Source organism: Lemur catta, chromosome 1 (assembly GCF_020740605.2).
Source record: "Lemur catta isolate mLemCat1 chromosome 1, mLemCat1.pri, whole genome shotgun sequence".
NCBI classification, from domain to species: Eukaryota; Metazoa; Chordata; class Mammalia; order Primates; family Lemuridae; genus Lemur; species Lemur catta.
In genome coordinates, this window is record NC_059128.1 from 135479610 (window position 1) to 135504931 (window position 25322).

General features: G+C 36.2%; 1 protein-coding gene across 1 annotated transcript in view; it reads left to right on the plus strand.

Moving 5' to 3' along the window:
• The window catches only part of GPR158 (G protein-coupled receptor 158), a 352568-nt gene that overhangs the window by 20053 nt on the left and 307193 nt on the right, over positions 1–25322 (plus strand). Inside the window, exon 2 of the mRNA XM_045535100.1 lies at positions 15887–15992. Within this exon, the coding sequence (XP_045391056.1) occupies positions 15887–15992 (106 nt within the window). The remainder of the gene's footprint in view (positions 1–15886; positions 15993–25322) is intronic.

Below are 25322 nucleotides of genomic sequence, written 5' to 3' on the forward strand. Positions count from 1 at the left end.
AGGACACCTGTTGACCATATGATAACATCCTACACCTCTCAAGGGCCCGCCTCCTGACTGGGCTAATAAAAGGAAACAATCCGAGACATCAGAGGAAGTGAGTGGGTCAGTGAGTGAGTTGGTCTGGCTTTCTCCGCTCTTGGAAACAGACCCATTTTATTTTACAATAAAGAGCTGCTCTTACGAAACTGCTCCCTGCCTGAGGTTACTCCGCTGTAATGGCCTTGCTGGTGATTTTTCCAAGAAAGGAGTCAGAGGACTGGGATAATAGTCTGGACTTGACACTTTGGTGTGTCTGGTCATTCTTCAGCCAAGAGCACACCAAGAACTGAGTGCAGACTCCGACTCTGACATCTTTGGTGCTGAAACCTAGGATTCTGACAGTAAGAGGGGAATTCTAAACTCAAGGACTCGCTTTTTTTTATGTTAAGTAGAAGGAAGCCTGCTCTTTGTTTGAGGGGAGATGTTACCTCATTCCTCAAGGTTACTCGCTGCAAAATACAACACCAGAAATGGTCCAAGTGGAGGAGTCAGGACTCTGTATTCTTGGCATACCCAGCAAGACTGTGATGGGAAGCTCACAGCCATGGCAGAATGCTTCTCTCAACAGGTCCCTTTTGCTATATCAATCTTTGTTACTTCTGGACAGGTATCTCATCTTATTGTGCTTTTATTATTACTACTTTGGGGGACTTTTTTCCCTTTTTTTTAAACCAAATTGTAGGTTAAAGCATAAAGTTATATTCACTACTAGGTTGACTATATGATTTTACTTAAGACATAAAGATATAGTTGGCAGAGCAAGCAGGTCTTGGGGTGAGAGGGCTTCATATTTTCATTTATAAGACTTTCAAGGACTCACATGACAATATAATTGCTATTTTTCCTAACATTTTCTGGATGTTAGCTACTTTTACTCTTAAGCTATGAATAAGATAACTATGTGTTTTATGCCTTCTAGTGTAGTGAATATAAATGAGATAATGTATGTCAAAAGTTCTTTGAAAACTGGAAAGAGCTAAACAATTGTGGGAATTTAAATTGTAATGTTTATGCATAGTACATTCAATTGTGCAAAGTAGGGTTTATAGAATGTATTTACTTTCTTCATTAGTTACATAGCTTATTAGTGGTCAGGGTTAGTAACCATTGTTATTTTAATTGATTTTTTTCATTCTCATATGCTAAATTAATAATGTCACTCAATTATGCATCTCTGATAAATGTGCAGAGATTATTTTTCCTGCTTTTACTTTAATTCTAGCAAATTTTGCATTTAGAAATGGAAAACTTTGAAGAAAAAACTTTGTCTCCTAATTATGTACTGTCTTATAATTGAAAGAGAAGGAGAAGGGGGAAACAGAGCCATTAAAAGTCGATTGAAAACTAAAGAAAAGATTGCATTCAAGAGGCTTCTGTAAAAGAATAAACAAAATTTGCCTCCTGTACATCCTATATTGGTACATATGACATTTTTCTACTAACCATCTTACCACCAGAACCACCACCAGAACCATTGTTCTCAGCACAGAGTCTTTGGTCCTGTGTGAAATTTTGTCTGTGTGTATTAGAACTGAGAAGTAAGAGACTGGAGTGTTGGAACTGTGTAGCATGCACTGGCAGCAAGAACATCTTTTTTTTTTTTTTTTTGAGACAGAGTCTTGCTCTGACTCTGGGTAGAGTGCAGTGGTATCTTCGTAGTTCACTGCAACCTCCAACTCCTGGGCTCAAGAGAACCTCCTGCCTTAACCTCCTGAGTAGCTGAGACTATAGGCACATGCCACAATGCCTGGCTAATTTTTCCACTTTTAGTAGAGATGGGGTCTCACTCTTGTTCAGGCTTGTCTGGAACTCCTGACCTCAAACTATCCTCTCACCTCAGCCTTCCAGAGTGCTAGGATTACAGTCATGAGCCACCGTGCCTGGCTGCTCCTTTATTTCATCTCCCCACTCCCTCCTTTCACCAGAATTAACCTTCAAACACATCAGAGTGTGTCTACGGGTTTGGAATTGCTTGGAGAATGTGGTATAGAAGAGTAGGTCACTTCCTGTTTTCTTTAGGCAGCTTTCCTACTTTTCTGTGTAATATATAAATTTATGGAATGTGGTTTTCTGATCTTTATTCTTCCTTTTGTCACTACTGTTACATCTGTGTACCATTATAACTCTTTTTCTTATAAGACAAACCCTTAAGTGATTTCCATCTGCTTACTGGACTGACCATACCTAACTACCCTTATTCTGGCATAATGCCGAATAGCTGAAAAGAATACAGAGAACCAGTGTTAATTCAGTAACAGTGTTGGGCTGACTAAACTCCTGTGACACTACACTATGTGGATTATTTGCCCCACTTCATATCTAACGTTGTGACTAGCATAGTCAGTGTGAATGAATGAATAAATTGTACTTCAGTTTTTTTTCTTCCCACTAGGCCATAATCTTTTAAAGAATGATATCCTAACCTTTCTGTCTACACCTAGCATGTAGTAGGCCCTCATACACACACACATATTTGCACAATTCTATTGATAGACTGATCTATCTATAATGTGTGTGTATAAAATCAGTTAAATTTATTGAATATTCTGGCATGTTGATACTAAAATTATTTCTGCTAAACAGTCAAATAGCTATGATACAGAGAATAATTAATATACTTGTTTTGAATAGATAAGAAACTAGTTTTGAATTTCTTATCTGACACATAGGAGCTGTGTGTTTTTAGATAAGTCATTTAATTTTGGACTCTACTTCTTATTCTATAAATTGAGGATACTATTTACCTCTTAGATTGTTTCTGGGAAGTTCTTTATAACTGAAAAGTGTTACAGATAAATGAAGTGTTGTTTTATTGTTGACATTATCTTTTTAATCTGTGGCTTCCAAATCCTATCTTGAACCGTGGCTATGTTCACTCAATGGCCGGTGATTCAAGTTTTAGTTGTGTTAGGGAAAGTTAGCCTTATCCTGAAATAGCTCAGATATCTGTCTATATTTGCTAAGTAAGCAGACACCAAGTACTTCAGCACTTAGGTCATGCCTGACATGGTAGATTTGCCAGATATTTTCTCTGTCACTAAAGCCCTGGGAGAACTGGGTTCTTGGTGCTCTTGTCTTTTTTGTAATTATGGGCTTGAGCTAAATGGTTGAGCTGCTAGGTGTTTTTGTGAGCAACGTTTTCTCAGGATGATAGGTCCCAAGTGAAGAAGATACCCAAGGAAGACTTTAGCTAAAACTTAAAGTCACTAAAATATGAATCTAGAATCTTCAGTTACACGGTAACAGAAAGGAAATCACTGTTCCTCCACTTTCAAAAAACTCTCTTCTAACCCTTCATCCCACCCCATTTGCAACTAACCTGTGAGGTGTGTTCTTCTGTCCATATACTATTTTATGTGTAAATAATTTTGATTAAATAATTGCTATATATTTTCTTTTGCTTTTTATTAGCATAGCTGTTTTAAAAATCTCCTAATGTTGCTACATATAAACCAGTCCATTTCTCTACTGCTGTGTAGTATGCATTCTGTGCTCCTTTATGGATGCAAGTGAGAATTTCTTTGAAAGATAAACCCAAGAGCAGGATTTCTGTGTCATGGGGAGGGGGTCTATGTAATTTCAATAAATACCATAAGACTGCTTTCTAGACAGGCTGCATCAGTCTACATACTCATCAACAGGGCTCCTATAGCCTTACATTCCTGCCAGCACTTGGCATTATACAGCTTTCTAATTTTTTGCCAGTCTAACAAATGTGAAGTGATATCACACTATTGTTTTAATTTGCATTTCTCTGATTACTAATGTGCTTGAGCATCTCTTTATAAGTAGCTGGGACTACAGGCACATGTCACCACACCTGGCTAATTTTTATTTTATTTTTTACTAGTATCTATCATTTATTGAGCATTACTATATGCTTAGCATTTGCTAAGCAATTCAAATATAGGATTTCATTTAATAATACCAATAATTCAAATAAGTAGGCATTAATGTCCTTTCCTTAGAGATAAGGAATTAAGATGAGAGGTCAAGTAATTTTCCCAAGGTCACTTAGACAGCAGGAGTGGAGCTAAGATTTATAAACAGCTTGTATGAACCTCAAGTTCATTATTTTAACTCCTATTGTCTTCTAAAATTACAATTAACAACCTTTGGAAAATGTGTCATCTGTATCCTGTTGCAAGAAACAAATGTGCAGTTTAAGGAATAGGCACCACCAAGCTTTTAGAATACCTAAGTTTTAGACCCGTCCTTCTGGACCTGTGAAATATCACTTTGACATCTGTGGCAGAGAAAATCACTGTCCCCCTCAAATTCTGGGTCTTTCTATGGCACAGGATGCTCACTGGGAAGCTGCTGCCCATACCTGGCTAATTTTTAAACTTTTTGTAGAAACAGGGTCTCACTATGTTGCCCAGGCTGGTCTCAAAGGCCTGGCCTCCAGCAATCCCCCTCCACCCTCGGCCTTCCAAAGTGCTGTGATTATGGGTGTGAACCACTGTGCCCGGCCATTGTCACTTTTAGACACTGCAAAAATCATCCAATCTGTCATCCTTTAGTTAACTTTTTCTATCACATACTTCCTTTAAGAACATAATTTTAAAAGTTTCCAATGCCATTTACCTAATCAAAATTTTGCCTTATAATTTATGCTTTAGGGTTTTCTTTATTGTCTTTGTCTGTTTTGTGTTGGTATAACACAAAACCTGAGACTGGGTAACTTATATGAGTAGAAATTTACTTGACTCACAGTTCTGGAGGCTGGGAAGTCCAAGATTGAGGAGCCACATCTGGTGAGGGCCTTCTTGTGTCATACTGTGGCAGAAAGTGAAAGGGCAAGAGAGCCTATATGTGCACAAGAAAAAGTGGGGGTGGGGGTGCAGAGCATGAGCACAAGAGGGAGCTTTTATAACAAACGCACTCACTCCCTCAATAACCATATTAATCCCTTGATGAGGGAAGAGCCCTTATGATCTAATGACCTCTTAAAGGTCCCACCTCTCAACACTGTTGCATTGGGGATTAAGTTTTCAACACATGAACTCTAGGGGACATATTCAAACCATAGCATTTATGAAGACTTTTAATACCTCGTCACAAAAATATTCTCTTATGTTTACAATTATTACCTTTGCAGTTTTACCTTTCAAAGTCAAGTCTTTAACATTTGGAGCTCACCTGTGTACATGGTGCTGGGCAGGCATCCAGTTATTATTTTTACCCATTTAGTGAGCCAGGATCCCAACGTTACCATCCTTTATCATACATATAAGTGCCTTACATCCACGTCTGTCTCTGAGCTCTCTGTTTTGTTCCACGGCTTCCCGTGTCTGCCGTGATTGGGTAGAACATCTTAATATCTAATTGGGCAAGTCCTCTCTCTTGTCTCTCCTTTTTCACAGCTGGCTTTTATTATTCTACTTAAATTTAAGCTAGTTAGTTTTTAAAAAATTCATCTAGAATTTTGATTGGTTGCATATAAAATTTATAGCTCCATTTGATGAGAATTGACATATTTATTACAATAAATTATCCCCTTTCAAAGCATGGGATGTTTCTCCATCTATTCAGATTATCTATTGTCCTTTATTAGAGCTTTCAAAATTTCTCCACAGAGGTTTTTATGTATTCTGATTAGGTTACTGGAGAACTTAATGGGTTTTGTTGTTATATTAAATGTCATCTTTTTAGTTAAAAATTTTTTATCAGAGATTGTTGGTGTAGAGAAATGCGAATAATTTTTGTTCTTTGGCATCCAACAACTTTGCTGAACTTTATTATTGTTCTCATATTTGTCTATTGATTTTTATTGCTGGATAAATGATCATATCATATACAAATAATGACAATCACTTCTGATCTTCTCATTCTCATTTCTTTCTTTTAGTTTATTCTTATAGAATTAAGTGAATGATTTAATTTTTTAATGTTTATTATTCTACTTAAGTTTTTTATTTCCTCTTGGGACAAATCTGGCATTTTACATTTTCTATCAATTTATCCTTTTTATCCATTTCTTCTAGTCTTTTTAAATTTGTTAGAGACTAATTTATCATAGTACTGTTTTTAAACATTCCTTTGTATATCTTCACTGTGTGTTTATTTGCATATTTTCCATTTATTTGTATATTTTCTCTTTAATTCCTGAGGTCTCCCTTATTTCTTTTCAACGAACTAGTTTTTAAAATAAATTTTTAAGCTATTTTGAAATAATTTTAGACTTTGAGAAGATTAAGATAGTGCAGAAAGTTCCCATACATTTTTCACCTAGCTTCCTGTAATAACACATCTTACATAACCATGGTAAAATTAGCAAAACTAAGGAACTAATATTAGTACAACACTATTAACTAAACTACAGACTTCATTCAGAGTTCCTGTTTTTCCACCAGTATCCCTTTTCTGTTCCAGGATCCAAAGCAGGCTACTGTATGTTATGGGCTAAATTGTATTCTCCCAATTTCTTATGTTGAAGTCCTAACTTTCAGTATCTCAGAATGTGACTATATTTGAGAATAGGATCTCGAAAGAGGTAAGTAAGTTAAAGTGAGGTCATTAGGGTGGGTCCTAGTGCAATATAACTGCTGTCCTTACAAGAAGAAAGTAGGACACAGACATGCATAGAAGGAAGACCAGGTGAAGACACAGGGAGAAGATAGATTAGCCATGTACAAGCTAAGGAGAGAGGCTCAGAAGAAACCAACTCTGCTGACTCCTTTATGTTGAACTTCTAGCCTAAAAAATTGTGAGAAAAATCAAGTTCTATTATTGAAGTCATCCAGTATGAGGTACTTTATTACGGCTGCCTTAGCAAACTAAGATACCATATTACATTTGGTTGTCATGTTTCCTTAGCCTCCTCCAATCTGTGACAGTTTCTCAATCTTTCCTTGTCTTTCAAAGATACTCTTATGTTACCAACTATTATGAATTGACACTTTCAAAGAATACTGGTCAGGTATTTTGTTGAATATCCCTCAATTCAATTTTGTCTGATGGCTTCTCATAATTAGATTAAGGTTTAGACTTTTGGGAAGAATACAACAAAGGGAAACTGCCTTATGCATCATACCGGAGAATACACAGTATCCATGTGTTATTGGTGATGTCAACCTTGATCGCTTAGTTATCATAACGTAGTGCTTGCCAAGTATCTCCACTCTAAAGTTACTATTTTCTCCTCTTTTATACTTTATTCATTAGAAGTGAGTCATTAAGTTAAGCCCACACTGAAGGGGAGGTAAAGTAACTTCCTCTTCCTAGAGGGAGGCATATTAAAGACTTTGAGACGTATGTGAAAGCCACTACAGCAATGAATAAATGTTTGGGAGGAGATACTTTTGAGGTTATTCAAATATCCTGTTTCTACTTAAAGTTTCTCCCAGAAATATTAGCACTTGTCAGGTCTTGTCTGTAACAATTATTACTATAATGTTCTAATGATGATTTTCTATTTCCCTCATTCCTTCTACATTTATCAACTGAAATTCTTCTGTAAAAAAGATTTCTTTCTTCCCTAATTATGTAATCATTTATTTATGAGTATGGACTTCAGATATTTATTTTTGGGGTTATAATCTAGTATTATTGCTCAAATTGCTCCAACTTTGGAAACTGGGAACTCTTTTAAGGTGGCTACTGTGTCCTTCTGACAGCCTTCTGCCTGTCCTTATTTTCTGGCACTATGAAATGATGCTCCAAGTGTATCTTGTACTTTTCTCGCCCCAGGCCTAGAATTAATCCTATCTCCAAGGAAAGGATTTATTTTACTAGAAAAGGGAGTTTAGATACCACAGTATGGGTGCTAATAGTCCTTGCAAAGAACTAATTTTTGGTTTTGCTTTTTTTCCTCTATCATTTTGTTCTTCATTTCATTGATTCCTGCTTCTTTGTTATGCAATCATTCTGAATATTTGAGTTTTCTCTGGTGCTTCCTCATGTCCACCATCTTGAATTAAATATTTAGGTTTTTTAAAAAAAATCTTGTTTCCTGATAAATGTACAGTATTTAAAGTAACAAATTTCCTTCTAATTCTATATTATCTATGTTCCACAAAATTGTTTACTTGTAATGTTTTCATTGTAATCCAATTCTAAATATTAATTTCTTTTTCAATTTAAGGGTAATCTAGGAATTTGGTTTTATTTTCCAAACATATGATAGATACTTAAGCTATCCTTTTAAGAAACTTAATTTATAATTTAATATATGAGTAAAAGACATAGTATGATATTAATCCTTTGGAATTTGAGGTTACCTCTGAAATATAATCTGGTTTATTTTTGGTAAATATTCTGTACATGCTATAACAGGAAGTAATTTACGTGTCATATGAGGAGTTCTATACGTGCCTAAGTCTTAAGTCTAACTTAAGTCGAGTAACTACGATGTTTAGATATTTGCCTATATTGCTTCTTTATATTATATGTATGTCTCTAAGAGAAGTATTTCAAAATTTCTAACTACAAAGTGTTGAAATGTTTATTTCTCTCTTAAGCAAATTGTTGATAAATACACATACACTCTTAGTTACATATATGTTCTTAATGACTGTATCTTCTTGATCCACTGTTCGTTTTCCCAATATACTACATCTATAATTGGTTAGGTGTTCCAGGTACCTGTTTCTGTACTTGTTACTGTAAAACCTGGTGACATAAAATAAGTATTTAATTTTTCTTATGATTCTGTGGGTTACAAATAATGGGTTTGGCTGAGTGGTTTGTTTCTGATGTATATAGAACCAGCTAGGGTGGCTGGGGGCGGAGGATTTACTTCTTCATTCATATATTTGGCAACTGGGCTGGGCTATACAAGCACTGTTTGGTTATCTCTCTCTTGACACAGTCACTTTATCTGGCATCTTAGGCTTCCTCACAGAAAAATAATTTGAGGGTAGTTGGGCTTCTTACATGCAAACTACTTACCCTTCTCAAGCAGAACCCTTCCCCCAGTCTCATCTCATTGTGGCATTGTTTTGAAGTCCAGATAACGTTGGGGCTCCATGTGTATAGTTCATTGACTAGCACCTTTCAATGTGAAGACCTGTCAAGCAAAAAAAAACATAATTTGTGCCCCGTTCACACCCAACATACAATTGTGGTAAACAATAGGATAACTACAATACTCCAGTTCAAAAAGCTGGGGAACAGGATGCACATAGCAGTTACCAGTCCCTGGCAATTCTGAAATCCACTTGAGCACATATCATTAATTCCTTGATTAGGACCCAGTCAATCCTTTTCCCTGGGAATAACTCCTGAAGGTCTTGGCTTTATGCTCTGGGCTGTTGATTCTGTCCTCTGTCCTTCCTTTTTACCTAATAAATTTCCTGTGATTGCAGCTGAGTAGCTTTCCTAGCCTGCCTCTTGATCACAGAAGATTGGAGGGAGCATTTTTTTTTTTATTTTGTACTATGTTTTTCCCTTTTAATTCAAGATGACAGTGCTCCTGCCTATGCCATACATTAAAAAATGTTGTGGATTTTCTATGAATCTTAGTAAATTTCACTCTACTAGACAGAAGCCATATCCACAAATTTCTTTTGAGACAGGTAGCTTTTATTTCTTTTTATTTATTTTCTTAAATATGGGTTCTCATTCTGTTGCCCAGGCTGGAGTGCAGTGGTGCTATCATATAGCTCACTGCAATCTCAAACTCCTGGGCTCAAGCAATCCTCCAGTCTCAGCCTCCCAAGTAGCTGGGACCTCAGGCATGTGCCACCACATCTGCTAATTTTTAAATTTTTTTAGAGACAGGGTCTTGCTATGTTGCCCTAGCTGCTGTCAAATTTCTGGCCTCAAGTGATCCTCCTTCTTCCCAAGTAGCATGTTTTCCATTGTGGGGCCTGTGGCTACTGTGTATTAAAGCCTTAAGAATCTTAGAATTCCTATTGTTTAACAGACAGGGTCTAGGAGGCATACCCATATCACCATTAGAAGGACTTTGGTCTAGCTGAAAGGTTCTATGAAGTACTGCCTTAGATCTTTTTGATGTCTTAATAAAGGATTTTAGAGCCCCACCCTGAGGTTGTTCTTTGCTCTAAAGCCATTTGCTATTTTGAGGATTTTTAGCTAGAAGAGACTAAGGATGAGAAACAGTTTTACTTTCAAATCGAGCAGTCCTGGCTTCTTATATTTCTTTTAAATTTTGCTCAGAAATTAAGCAGCTCCATACAAGCATTATTCCCAATAGCCAAAAGGTAGAAGCAACCCAAGTGTCCAACCACAGATAAGTGGATAAACAAAATGTGGTATGTATATACAATGGAATATCATTCAGCCTTAAAAAGGAAGGAAATTCTGACACATGGTACAGCAAGGATGAAACTTGGGAACATTATACTAAGTGAAACAAGCCAACCACAAAAAGACAAATACTGTGTGATTTAACATATATGAGGTACCTGGAGTAGTCAAATTAATTGTCTTCAAGACAAAAAGTAGAACGGTAGTTCTAATGCACAAGCTTGGTAGGGTAAGAAAATGGGGAATTGTTAAATGGGTATAGTGTTTCGTTTCACAAGATGGAAAAAGTTCTGGAGATTGGCTGCACAACAATATGAATATATTCAATACTACAGAACTATACATTAAAAATGGTTAAGGTAGCAAATTTTGTTACCTATGTTTTACCACAATTTGTAAAAAAGCCAAAACAAAACAGTAACCAGCTTCTTTAGTCCATGTCTTTCTTTTTACCTTTATTCTAGGTAGCTAGAAAGAGCCAGATAGTACTTTCTGCCTTTGCCTAGAAACCTCCTCAACCAGAGGCACAAGTTCATTTGTTCACAGGTGATAGTGCTGTCAAACTTTCCACCTATTTAACAAAAGTCTCTTTTTCTTTTGCTTCCAGTAACATTTTCTTCATTGTCCTTCAAGACTCATCAACAGATTGCCACTTTCATTAACCATCCCTGAGGCCCTGTTAGCTTTTGCCTCTGCATGGACTAAAGCTACCGCCACATGTTTTAGGTTTTTGTTATGGCAGCAATCCATTTCCAGGCACTAGATTCTGTTCCAGTTATCTATTGTTAGAAGTGAATGACTGATGGCAGCTGGTCTACCAGCACCTGTTTTCATCAACTCTTTATTTCAGCAGGACTTCTGCCCTGGCACTCCATCAATATTGACTATATGGGCTGTTACTGCCAAGTTTTTGTAGTGATGGAGCAGGAAATCATTGTCCAAAGTAACATGGGGAAGAAGCAAAAGCATAATTTTAAAGCTTTACATCAATCTATCTAATCTCTCTTTCTGCTCATCCATAGCAGTTCATGATATTTTCAGTTTGCTTGTTTTTTTTTTTTTTTTTTTTTAATCATTGTTGGTTTGGGTAACTCCTTGGTTCTCTCCAGCATCTGCAGTTTCTTTAAGGTTAATTTTGCGGGTGGGATGATTTAGGAGCTGAGGGAAAATGTTAAACTGCATGGAACATGGCAATTTTAGTCTACTAGGAAAAACAGATCATTAAAAATCAAATAATATACTGTGCTAAGTGATGTGAAAAAGATAAGCATTATGTATTATGGGGAGAATAAGTTGATTCCAAATCAGACTTGCTGTTTGTGGGAGGCTTTAGAAAGGGGTCAGGTAGGAGTTATAATGTAAAGCACCATTTAGGCAAAAGGACTTCAGGTATGAAGGCATCTATAAAGGCATGGCTTTTTTAAGATAGCATGAATTTTTTAGGACCCTAAATGTAATTCTGAATTGTTTGGAACGAAGACTATATGCATAAGAATGGTTGGAGAGGCTGGAAGTAGGAGGGGCCTGATTATAATGTTATACCAAAGAGCGGGGATTTTATTCTTTAGAAAAGTGAACAGTTAGGATTAGATTGACATGTTTCAAAGACTACATACACAGTAGTATATATTTAAGCTTTAGGGTAACTTGCTTGCATCGGAACCTTCTATAGGCCTGGAATGGGTACTCGCAATGAGTTTTGTTGTCAAATGTTTTTGTAAAATTTGCAAAAATAAGATATTTTGACTGCAATTGTCGCCATTTCTACTATAATATGCTTTCCATAGGCTGTGGGCATTTTGGGAAATTGGCTAAGAGGAAGTTCAGGATATTGTAGTCTGGGTTTAGTAATGCATATTAAAGTGAGTACTTCTGTGTATAGTGAAATTATTGCTAGCCATGCTGGTATAGAAATGGCTTCTGGTAATACTTTTACTGCCTATGGCGCCTACCCATCCAGCAGCTATAACACAAAGACGTAAGGTCAAAGGTCACACTGTGATACAAATGCATATTCATGATTTCTTATTTGTTCCCTAAATAAGGATCCTAAACTGATATAAACTTCAGGACCTGCAAACCAGGATCTTCCCCTGGAGCAATACCAGACAGGATTAGAGAGTACAGTATTATCAAACTTTGTTTTAGGTCTGTGAATGATGAAGGCACGAACCAAGGCGGTGGCCAGGCAAACAGAGGGGAAGGGCCAAAATGCAAGAAGCACGCACGGAGTCTACCCTACGGCCTTTGGCAACTGCTCTGACTTGGTGGCCCCGACACAGAGAAAGATCAGTAGGGGAATCGCAAGTCTGACAGGCTTGCCGCTAGCAGGTGTCTGACAGAAAAGTAGAGGCAAATGCTGGTTTGCAGCAACACTGAGCACCCAGGTGTTCGGGGGATCCTATTTGCTATTTTCCATTCTCCGGAGGTCACTTACTAGGCTTTTTAGGCCCTCGCTTTCCCGTTGTCCTAAGGCCACGCAACAGGAGCCACTCCCTCGCCCTCAGAATTTCCCAGCGTGCGCTGCTCCCCGGATGTGGAAGCTGCACTTCCGCCCCAGGGGCGCCAGGTGTGGGACGCAGGACGCTGGCGCAGTGGGCTCTCGCCTGGCCTGGTTGATTTGGCTCAGTGCCAGTGTTATGTGAGTCCTTAGCTGTTGACGGTCTCTGGGTGCCTTTTGTCGGGATACTCGCCCCCACAACAACAAGATTTCTTCCTACTTACTCTCCCAGGCCCCCACGTCCCCCACAGGAAGTCTGTGGCGCCTTCCCCAGGGTTCTGTAGGTCTCGGGGCTCCAAGGCCAAGGCGCTAATGAAGGTGCGCCAGGGCTGATTTCCCAGCTGGGAAGCACACAGCTCGTTACCGTAGGTGCTTTTGCGCAAGGGCGGAGTGCTTCATGAGCTGGATTTAATGTCTGCAGTTGCCATATATGAACCTGGAATTAAGGGGGAAAGCTCTCAGCGATTAAGATACCTTTTTACCGAAGTCCATTTTCTCCAGGGAAGGGACCCACCACGGTAATTGAAGCCTCCTGGAATTCCAGGTTAACCCCTGTCCGCGTGAGCTGGAAGAGGGCGACATTTCCACTATCAGCAGGATTGTTGAGGAAAACTTAACCTCATTATTACTAACAATTGTGGAACAAATAGGCATATTTTTGGGTTAGTTTCTTACTTACAAGTACTTTTTGAATATTCGAGGAAGAATACCAAAATGTAATAGACAACAGTAGTCAAGTGGGAAAGTTTATAATACTGGCAATTTAGAGTGTGAATATGAACTTGTTGTAATTATACCTTGAACCAGTGTGTTGAGTTAGAAATCCCACCTCAGAGAGGCTTTTCCTGATTACTCTTAAAAAATTTTTTTAACGTGTTCTTTTCTCATCCCCTTTACCTGCTTCAAGTTTTCTCCCCTATTTGTAACAGTATGACTTATTTATTTATCATAGCCATCCTTTATCTGTTTATCCCACACTAGAACTATTAATAAGATATATGAATGCAATATTTTTTTTCCCCTCTGCTTACTAATGCATTTCAAAGGCAAAGAACAATTCTGGCTCACAGTAGACACTCGGTAAATATTTACTGAATGAATGAAAGAATGGTTATGTTATTTTCCAAAGAGCATATAGTAGAACCAGAAGTGGGTTTAGATGATTGGCATAATCTATGTGGGATATAGTTCTATTGAAAGTCCCAGTAGTGAAGGCAGTCTACGAGTCAACAAATGTTTATTGAATCCCTGCTTTACCCCAAACGATAGCTTTCCAAATTCCTCAGAGGTTAGCATCCATTCTCCATTAAATACTTTGATACTTTAAAAAATGTCTTATACCTTTTGATGTCTCTTAGAGGCAGGGTCTGTATCATTTGCCTTTGTGTCTTCCGTAGCATATCTTACAGTGGTGCACATACTAGACAAGAAATATTTGTTGAAAGAAGGAGTAAACTGGGTGGAATAAGGCATTAGGTTGCTTGGGAATCCAGTTATTCATTACATGAACATTTGTTTCATGGAATGATGGCCCACAACAGTAGTATTTTCAAAGTAGGGTCTATTATTCTGAAGGATTTGCATGTTTGCTGTGGTAATTTTTGGGTTTTCATTTCAGCAATCATCTGAAAAATTAAACATATTCTGGGCTATCTGGATAATCAAATACTGGCAGGAGGTTTTAGTGTCTCTGTTTTTGTTTCTCTTTTGAGCATAATAGCAGTAGGTAGTGTAGTACTTTGTCACAGGTTAAAGAACAGAGGCGGACCAAAAAAGCAAATGATTTATTCACCCCAAATGAAGCCCAAATGACATTAAGCCACTCTATCAGAAGACTTTAAGTTTAAAGGGAGAAAAGAGATGAGAGAAGTGAGTCATGCAATGTGGTAAAATAGGCTTCCTGAACTAGCAGTCAGTACCATATTTCTGTTTTGAGAGGTGATTTCGTTTTGACAAAATACAATTGTTGGTTTTCTTAAATTAATACTTTAAATATTTTTTTTGGTTTTATAGTTTTGTTTATTTTATAATTTTGTGGGGGGTTTTTGTAGTTACAAGAGCTGTAAAATAAGAAATTTGAGCCTACTTTTATGTTTTGTATATTTAAGTAGTATCATAATGAAAGTAACTTAAGATGAGGATGTGAGACCTTGAAAAATTTGTTTTTACTTTTAGTAGTTTTTAGTGGGGTGTTTATAGTTTACTCAGGTTTGTGAAAAACCACATTAGAAAGCTTCAGGCTTCAGGGCTGAGGACACTGAACATTTATTTCAGTAAAGTCCAGGTGTGATAGTTCAGTGTAGGACAGATATTTTTGTAGCAGCTGATGCTGATGGTGGTAAAAAACAGAAGGGAGGGAATCTTAAGAAAATGTGGAGAGATTGGTTGGGGAAAATAGAGAAATTTTAGAGAAACTTGGAACTTTCCTTGCAATTTAGCTTTTGGCTGGCTCTGAATTTGTGTGTTGTCTTTCTTAGTGACTCTTCTCAAATGGCTAAGTGAAATGCTGTCTTTTTGTTTCCAGCTGTAAAACAAAATATCTTAGTCAGCATTTCTGTAGGTGATGCAAATCTCTATGTTGGGTGTGGAGCACTGGGAAACTCAAAGAGCTGTTTAAAGTTATTACAGTAGATGATCAGAGGAAAGAGATGCTTATTTTCTGATACTGTCCTCTCTACTTCACTCTCCAACTTCACCATCACTGGCTCTGCAATGGGAAATAGGAGTAGAAAAAAGTGACACGAGGGCCTTGTTTTGATTTACTTTACTAGAAGGGGTACTGGGCACAGGTGTTATTTCAGATTCAAGTTTTCTGCCAGCCATATCCAGAGCCATATTGTCTGGAATTCAGTAAATCAACAAATATTTATTGAACACCTGTTATGTGCCAGACATTATGTGAGGACCTATAGACAGCTCCCTGACTTTGGGACTTAACAGAAAACTAATACTTGTTGATTTTGTTCTATTCCCCATCTTTTCTTGGTGCACTTTAATTAATTAGGAGTGGGCAATTTGAAAAATTTTAGTATGTTCTTTACGTGGATTTGCCTAATTTCCAGGATAAAACACAGAGTTAGAAATTTTAAAGGCTGAGATTAATTTGTTCTTTTTTTCCTTCTCTGTTTTTAGGGGTGTCATGAAAGTTGATATAAATCTTCAGAAAGTGGATATTGACCAATGTTCAAATGATGGCTGGTTTTCCGGAACTCACAAATGCCACCTTAATAATTCAGAGGTAAGAACATGAAAATAAAATCCTCTGAAAGCAGAATTTCAGAAATGTGTTACTTTTGAATATGTTGTATTTGTGGGGGTAAATGTGCAAGAGGCATCTTAGTGGGGAAAAAAGTCCAATGCAAATCTCAGTGATGCCAAATGAACTGGAAGAGCAGTAGGAAATAAAATTTGTGCAGAATAACTGTTCATTTGGGGGCTAAGTGAAGGCCAAAGCTAAAATTATGTTAAAGGTTGGCCCTATTCTTTGAAATGGGTTAGAAATTTAAAATAGACATGAGGTGAGAAACCAGTCTCGGGCGGGATCAACCAGATTATGCATAGTTTTATGGAAAATGATGTATATTGAAACATGGTGGAATTCATTCAGACACACTGCCATCTACTAAAAAGCACTAGAAGAGGTATGACAGAGCAATTTTGAAAACAAGGAGAAAACAGGGTACAGGGAACTGGAAAGGAATTGTGGATATTTGTGTGTGATTTTTCAATTTCAGACTCTCATCGTTGCTTGATTTGGTGGGACTCTAGCTGATAAGGATCAGTCAGGGAGATCATGCTTTTGTAAATAAGACTGTCACTTGTCTTTGTAGTTTCAGAGAAGAAATACGATGACATACTAATGATTTCATTTTCTGTAATCTATCTCTGAGGTCCCAAATGCTATGAACAATAAAGCTTTTGTACTTTGTGTACAATAAAGTTCCTGATCTTAAATGCTTGGGGTATGCCAACATTTATTCATGAATTTGTGAGGAGAGTAAACTTGATTTATTTGAAGTAGAGGGTATATTTCCACAATGTAGTAATCTACATCTTTAATTTGAATTTTTGCCATTTGTGAAAGATGGTTGTACATAGTGTAATTTTAAGGTAAGAAATTTTAAATTAGAAGTAAATCTAACAGTAAGCACTTATTTGTGTTATTACACAAACAAAAAAGCACACAGACATGTGCATAGGTGTACATGCATGTGTTGTATTTGTATGTATATATGCCCATTGGATGTTTACCATGTGTATACCCTGCCATACATACCCCTGCCATACACAACCCATATGCCTCCATACTCCCCACCTCCCATACACTCTACACACACCTCCACCCTGCCCCCATACTCAATATGCCTCAACCTCTTGCCCCTAGGAAACTCTCAGAACACCCCACATCCCTTTAAATCTGTCACATCTTTCCACCATATCCCGATGACCCTCCCAAGTTCCTCAACAACCCCCATTCCCACAAATCCCCACACCTCCTCCCTCATGTTCATATACCTCCACACAGACAACCCTCCACCCACTCAGTTGGGACCCAATGATGTGTGTTAGTATTTCTGTCTTGTTAACTCACAGAAGTTAAGATCCTCTTTTTGTCTCTTTTCCCTGTTTGTTCTTATAGTTTTGAACATTTCTGAGTCTCCACTGCCCTTTGGATGATTCTGACACTTCTAAAGATATGAATTTCAGTAACTGATTTGGTGAATATCTTTAGCCTGGTGATTATCTTCGTGCCAATGGCATACAGCCACTTAGCATTGTTTAGCCAGAGTGGACTTTTTTCTGCATGGGTGTCATATTGTGGATATTGATCTGTGTGCGCTCATTTCTGTATAGCCTTGTTTCAGTGGTGCTCCTGGGTGGTTCGATAAGCAGTCTGTCTAGAAACAAGAAGATACTTACTTTTCAGTTTATTACAGTTGCTCCTTGCCTCTAATAATCATGGTGTGGTTTTGTGTCTTTATAGCACATTTGTTTATTTGACTAGATGGTCATATTGCGAGAACCGTTTTCTCTTTTTGGAAGTTTGATTTATAGTTAGGATTATTAATTTTCTGGGTTTTGTGTCTTTTAAAGCTTTCAAATAAACTTAGCTATTTCAAAATATCCTCTATTCTGATTAACAAAGACTGGGTTAAAATGTGTAACTTTTGAGATTACATGTGGCAGCATTATATTTACTCATTTCCTGTTGGAAAAACCAGAAAAATATATCCTACAAAACAACTGATAGTTCAGTGAATTTCATTTGAAAATGTTATACAAAGAGGTTCAATGATCAAAAAATAAAATAAAAATCCTCTGGATCTACAGAATGCATATTTGACTTGGAATCTGGGTCTCTCCCACCCTTTCTTCCTTGTCCAGGTACTGGAGTTGAAAGTAAGGAATCTTTGTGTCCTAGGGTGTGCCCATGAGGCCCTTAGTGGGGTAGTCTGCCTTGCACAGTGCTGTCCTGGAACTCTTTATACATTTTTCTTGGGCTTCTCTAAGATCCTGTAGTTTGTACTGTTCTCTCTAGGCACCTGCTACAGTTCCATACCACATCCTCAGTCTAGTTGCTAGGAATAGTCTTTCAATTCCTTTCCCATACTGATGTGAATTGGAGAGCAGAAGCTGGCTTCTCTTGAGGTTTCTACTGCTTGGGAAAACAGAAAAATCTCTTGCTTGGGGCATTTTTAATCTACTCTGGTTCTCCTTTGTTTTTTGTAACAAAGCTTCTGTTACCAACTCCAAGGATCACTGTGTAAGCTGGCTTATTTTGGAAAGTACTTTACACAATTCACATTTGTGGGATGTAGGGTCCTGTTTTTATAAATATCCATATCATTAGAAATAAAGACCCTCATCTTGATTTACAGTGAGTTTTATTTTGCCAATGTTTAATATTCTTCTCTTGTAAATAGTACAGGAAGTTACAAATTTCAAAGTTATAAATAAGGCAAACTTTTCACTTTAAAAATTTTTCTGGCTATGTTGTCTTTTCAACCTCCAGAGTATGTTAAACTAGAATAGCAGATCTGATGTTAGAAATAGATTAAGTAGTATGAAACCAATGACAAAGGCCTCAGGAGCACTTTAGAAAGGCATGGAATGGTTTGTGAAGAAAGAAATTTCTCAATGAGTTTAGGTCATCACCAGGTCTAGGAGGCCACTAAGGATTTTTTGAAGGATATAGTAAAACAAGATCCTGAATCAACACCCTGAACTGGATTGTAAGATTATTCTGGCTGTCTTTACAACAGATCCCAATCACTGCAAAATGGATTTGATCATGTTTTCAGTATACCTGTAAATAATTCTTTACCTATGTTTATATCAGTGTTTATTTTGAGTACATAAAATCCTCTTCTACAGAAGACTATTAAAAACATAAAATTAACTGGCATTGTTATTTTAAAGATTTTCTTTTGCTTTGTTTATACTATAAGAATTATTTTAATCATTATTTGAAATAGGAAACATTAGGGCGGTGGCCTTGAAACTTTTTGGTCATATTCTGTTAGTAAAAATGCTTTAAGCATCAACCTATGGTATATGTATGCTTTAAATTTACAGAGTATATGCATCTTTTGTTATATAGTCAGTATATTATAAATTAGAAAACTTACTAAGGTTAGGAGATGAAGGTGAAATAGTATTTAATATAAATTATATTATTTGATAAAATGAATATATCTTTAGAACAGTATAATTGATTTGTAATTTTTACAGTTTTTAGTGACAATGTTATGATTGATTGTGTCATCATTTTTTAAAATCTTAGTGTAATACTTAGTAATGCAGTGATTCAAAGGTCTCAAGTTCAATTTATTTTTGTATTTAGTTTTAATGTTTGTCATTGGAAAAGACGCCTCACAAGGATATATGAATTTGAATTAAAGAAATGAATTGTTGACTCTGTTTGCTAAATTATGATCATTTTTTAGTTCTATCTACCAATTTTGCAAAGGATTTTGCAGAAATACAGCTGGCAGTTTTTCATATTACCTGATGTCAGTTGGTCCTTGTAAACTAGTTGGAAAGCTGGACATTTGAATATTTTAAAGGAATAGGTTAAAGACTCATTGAATCTCTTCAAGTGGAGTATTTTAAAACCAACAAGGAAGTTTTATTTCCAAGTTCAAACTGAAGGTCTATGTGAATATTTTTAGTTTTTGGCAACAACAACCACATAACCACTGAAAGCATTTTAAATATCCATTTTCAAAACGTTCATTTCAAAAGACTTTTTCATGGATTGTTAAAATGTCACATTTACTTAAAAGGAATGGCTTATGTATTTTTTTTACAATACCTGTTGCATAGACACTCTTGACAGCCAACCACTCGTCATCTCAGAATAGGGTAGCAAATTTAGAACATTTGCCTTTGTTTTGTAAAGAACAACGTCTAACCAATCTTTAAGCTGAGAAACAACTACTTTTCACTTTGAAATAATCAGAAAATCTTTGTGTGGGAAGATATTCTAGGTCACATACCATCTCATGAAGAATTGTAAATATTTTACAATTTAAAATAACATACTCTGAAAATCCTTCTAAATGGCAAAATATAAATGATAATAAATTGAAAACTGAAAGCAAATGAAGGAATCAACTAGCCATTGTTAATATTTCTATCTCGAAATGCCCAATTTTCCTTCAGGATCTATCAAGTGGCTTATCAGATTTATGGTCATATGAAGTGTAGATTGAGTGAGGGCATTGGTGTTAACTCAAGTCTTAAATATTCACAGAGCTTAATTTATCTCTTATTTTTTATGTAAAAGTTAAATATAAATGGAAGTTCTAGTATTTTCTTCATGCATGCCAATTAACCTCTTGTGTACTCTGCATTGGAGACTACTTTTGGAGGTTATCAGATTCACTGTTCTATCTAGAATCACTGGAATGGTTATGTTATCACGTCAGTCATTGGTTTTATGTTGCTCTAAGATAGGTTCCCATATCTCTTTTTTTCTTTGAAATGTATTGGGGGAAAATCTATTTGTAACTCACTGCTGCATTAGATGTAAGTTAATGGATCTCTAAAGATATATTTTTTAAATGGTAAAAAACATCAGAAAGGATATCATTTAGTATATGAGAAGAGGAATTTAATACAAAGATCCAAAGAGAGGAGTTAATCTTTCTCTTTTGAAAACTCTCTTGGATACAGAACATAGCTTGTTCATTTGGCTACAGAAGGATTTAGAATACTTTTCTAGACATCTTTCATTTAATTTAACTTCCAGTTTAGTGAACACCACTTAGAAACAGCAATATACCAGTTCCGTCTCGTGGCTGCTATCTCACCATTGCTCTTTTCTCTAGAAAATTTCTGTTTTACAAACATTATTGTTCACCTATCTCTATAACTGTGCTGTCCAATATAATATCTGCTGGGCACATGTGGCTATTGAAATTTAAATGAAAATTAAACAAAATTAAAGATTCAGGTAGTTGGCCTCACTAACCTGATTTCAAGAGTTTAATAGCCCCATATAGCTAGTGGCTACCAAATTGGACAGTGCAGTGGACAGCTCTGCTTTAGAATATGGTCTAGCTTATAGTATAGTCAAGCCACACAGGTGCCTGATACTGTGTTGAATTAATCCCACTCTGTTGTTAGATGGCTTCCCTATAATATATAGCCATTGCTTTTGATTTCTTCTACTGGACTTGCCCCAAATAAAATTAAGCTTTTTTCCTTTGTAATGGTAGCCATCAGATATTTGAAGACTGCTGTCAGCTACCGCCTAAGTCTTCTTTTTTCTAGGCTAAATATGCTGTGTCACTCAGGTGTCCTTGCTTTCCCACGCTTAGCCAAAAGGGGCCCTACCATCATTATTTGGATCCTCATTTGTTTTTGGAGTGTGAAGCCCTAACTTGTTTGAGTTTGTTACACAATGTTTTCTAAAATTAATAGGAACTGTATTTTTCTGAGGTTTTTCACTCTCCTCCTGAGAGTTATTTGGATTAGAGATTCTGGAGTTGTTCCAAAATTAGGGTTAGAAGTCACTATTCCGAAATGACTGTACTTGGTTGCCTAATAAGTCAGTTAAGGGAAAGCTGTGGCTATTTTACGTTTTCAGCAGCTGACCCAGTGGCTATCGCCATCTTGTGGTTGGGGGAAAGAGAATCTGTAGTAGAAAACTCTTGATGACATTAAACTGTGACATCTCCTTCACTATTAGAACACTATACATCTTTCCTATGGAGAGTTGCAAGCAAGTTTGTGTGTTGTGTTCTGATTAAATCCTAGACCACTGTTTCTAACATTGTCTCACACAACCCAGTTCTGACTTTGGTCTATTCATATCTAATTAGTATACTAGGCATCTCTGTTTGAGATGCATTTTAAAAGTTTGTGGAACTATTATTTTTAGTAATTCTTCTTATTGTTATGATTAATAAGATTTTTAAAATTTTCCATGGGGTACTTTTCCTAATAGATAATTCAAATCCTTTTTTTTTTCATTCATGCAATGTACATTTATTAAGACCTGCTATATACCAGATACTGTTTTAGGGATTGGGGGATACATGATGAACAAGGAGAAATTTATAATTTATAAGAAATCATTTCACTCTAGAGGGAACTAGGGAACTTTAAAATTTATCAGTTGACTAACTTTTTAAAGTACTAAATTAGCTAAGGGACAAAAATGTCATACATTAATTTCTGAGATACAGGAATGAAGGATCTCTGTCATAAAAGATAAATCTTCACACATCTTCCACAAGTATAGGGATTTATCGGATTTGCAAACAGTAAAACAAAATATCATACTTAGTATTGGTGAGGATTATTGTTAGGGATGCAAATTGTTAAACTTTCTGGCAATATGGTAAAAAATGTATCACCATCAAAAAGTATATACTTCTTTGTTCTACCTATTCTTTTTTTCTACTTCTTTAATTTATCTAAGGAAATATTCTAAAATTGTCATAAATATATATAAGATTACGCATAACAATGTTATGTGTTGTAAAAATTTGGAAACAAATACACAGCAATAAAGAAGTGGTTAAATAAATTATAATGCATTCAAAAAATATAATACCATATTGCTATTTTATGTGAATATAATTCATTCATTGATATAGAATGATATCCATGATATATATTAAAAAAAAGAAGCAGGTTCTCCAGTATGGCTTAAGGATTGGTAAGAATTTGGGAATATAAAGAAAAGTGATGTAACATGAGAAAGTCTATTTGGAATGAATTTAATAGGTGAGTTAGAGGCTTGGTAAAAAGCAGCCAACATTTTTTCTTCTGAAAATGAATTCTTTTAATTTTGAGAAGTGAAATTCATAACTATGGAAATGTGTGCAGGGTGACCTGTATAAGCTAGTTCACAGTTTGTGTAAGGTGGGTGGATTAAAGGCAAGAGGGCATATGCAGCCTCAAAAGAAAAATCTGTCTTGTAAATATCAGTGGTGCCTCTATCTAGGACTGGTATGGAGTTAGGAAGAGGAGCGTGGAGAAAGAGGCAATTGGAAGAACCTTGGGCATGTCTGTGAGGAGGTGGCAGATTTGTTGCTATATTCCTTTTTGGCTCACAGTGAGGATAAAAATAATATCCTCAAAATAAAATAAATGCAAATACAAATCTTCAAGTCAAAGGTTACAGAATGAAGTGGATGAATCCACAGTAAACACTGTGGATGGGCTTCACTTTTTCTGTTATTTCAGCTTAATAGAATTTATCAAAATTTAAAAAATAAAGCTGCTTATTATTAATGCTAATAATGGCTACAAGTACTTAATAGTGCTTGCTTTGGACCAAGAATTGTTCTATGTGCTTTACATGTAATAATTTAATCTTTATAGTCCCCATTTTACTAATAAGAGATCTAGACCTAGAGAGGTTAAATAACTTACTTAAAACCACACAATTAATAGTTGGTAGACCTTGAATTAGAACCTAGATTTATCTGGTTCTACATCTGTGTTTCTTTTACTACTATCTTATACTTATTGTTATTTTCTAGGAAATACATAACCAGATAAATTCATTTAGGCCTAGTAGTGAGCATGTATGGGTTGTTTTAGATTAAAAACTCTATTTAGCTTTGGGAATTGGGTAGCAGAAATTATGGGATGTTGCCCTATGTCAGGTGTTACTTTAGACATGGTGATAGGCATTATGTAAAGTAATTGCTGTGAAAATCCAGCATCTCTCTCAGTGAGGAGAGGAATTAAAGTTCCCATAGGCTCTGGATTTGTGTCTAAGGCTGTACATTAGGAAGTGATTGAATGGATTGATGTAAACTTTCAGAGAAGTTGTTATAGGCTTTATTTGGGGCATTGTGCTGGTCAGAATATTCATTAATTCTTTGAATAATGATATGAGAGACAAGTAGTTAAGAATAACAAATTGATTGGAAGTTAAAAGCAGAAACTACAAAAGATATTGCTGGGTTGGAGAAATGGACAACCCTATCGGGATGAAACTTAATAGGAACAAAGGTAAGATCCTGAATGTGAATCAAAAACCCTGTCTTTTCAAGCATAGGGAGAATGATGTGGTTTAGTTAGCAGCACATGTGAACAGTATTTGGTTGGGAGAATAATTGAAAGTTCAGTATGAGTCAGCAGTATGGTATGGTTGCAAAGCAATGGCAGATTCAACTTTGTATTAGTTCTCTAGATCTGGGAGGTTTATATCTCATGGTATTCTAAACTTAGCAGAAAATACCTGACATCGTATGACAAGTTCAGTTCTCATAAATTAAAATGTATATAGACAAAGTGGATCCCCTTCAGAAAATTAGTATTACTGTAGACTTTGAAACTTTGTTTTTTGAAGAATCAAATAAATTTGGGATGTTTTTTCAGGAAAGACTCATGGATCATCTGATAACTGTCTTTAAATATCAAAATTGCTATTATGTGGATACTTATGCTGTTTCTCAAGGGACCCAGGGGCTAGGACTTATTGGTAAACCAACAGAAACTGCAGAAGGCTATGTTTAGTTTAATGTAATGGAACTTTCAAGCAATCAGAATTGTTCAGAAGTTGAGAATATACATTTTTAAACAGGAGATTGTAAATTTGAATGTCAGAGTTATTCAATTACACATTGCCAGGATGACCACTTGGTGAGGATGCTGTATGCCTTGGTATTTTCAGCTGTGAAAAGTACCACATGACAATTTTGTGGGGCTCATTAAAACTGCATGTGGTATTGGCTATATAGTTATACTATACACCTCTTTAAGTTTTTCTGAACTCTTAAGATTTTATACTTCTATTATACTGTAAAGGGAACCGCTAAAAGGTGTTTCCATCCAAAAGAACACTCTCATTGTCCTGCATTGGAAGTACCTTGAATTCTCACTTTCTTTTGTGCTTATTTCTGCCAAACCTGAGATTTTCTGACTTTTTTATGGGATAACAATAAGGCAAACTATTATTCAGCATTGCTGCCTTCTTATAGGATTAGATTTCTAGTTACCCATTAAGCACTTTTGGGATGATAATGCAGAACTGATAAATTTTGATGAAAGTGAGATAAAAAAGCCAAAAGATGCTTAGCTGACATTAGATTGCAAATTT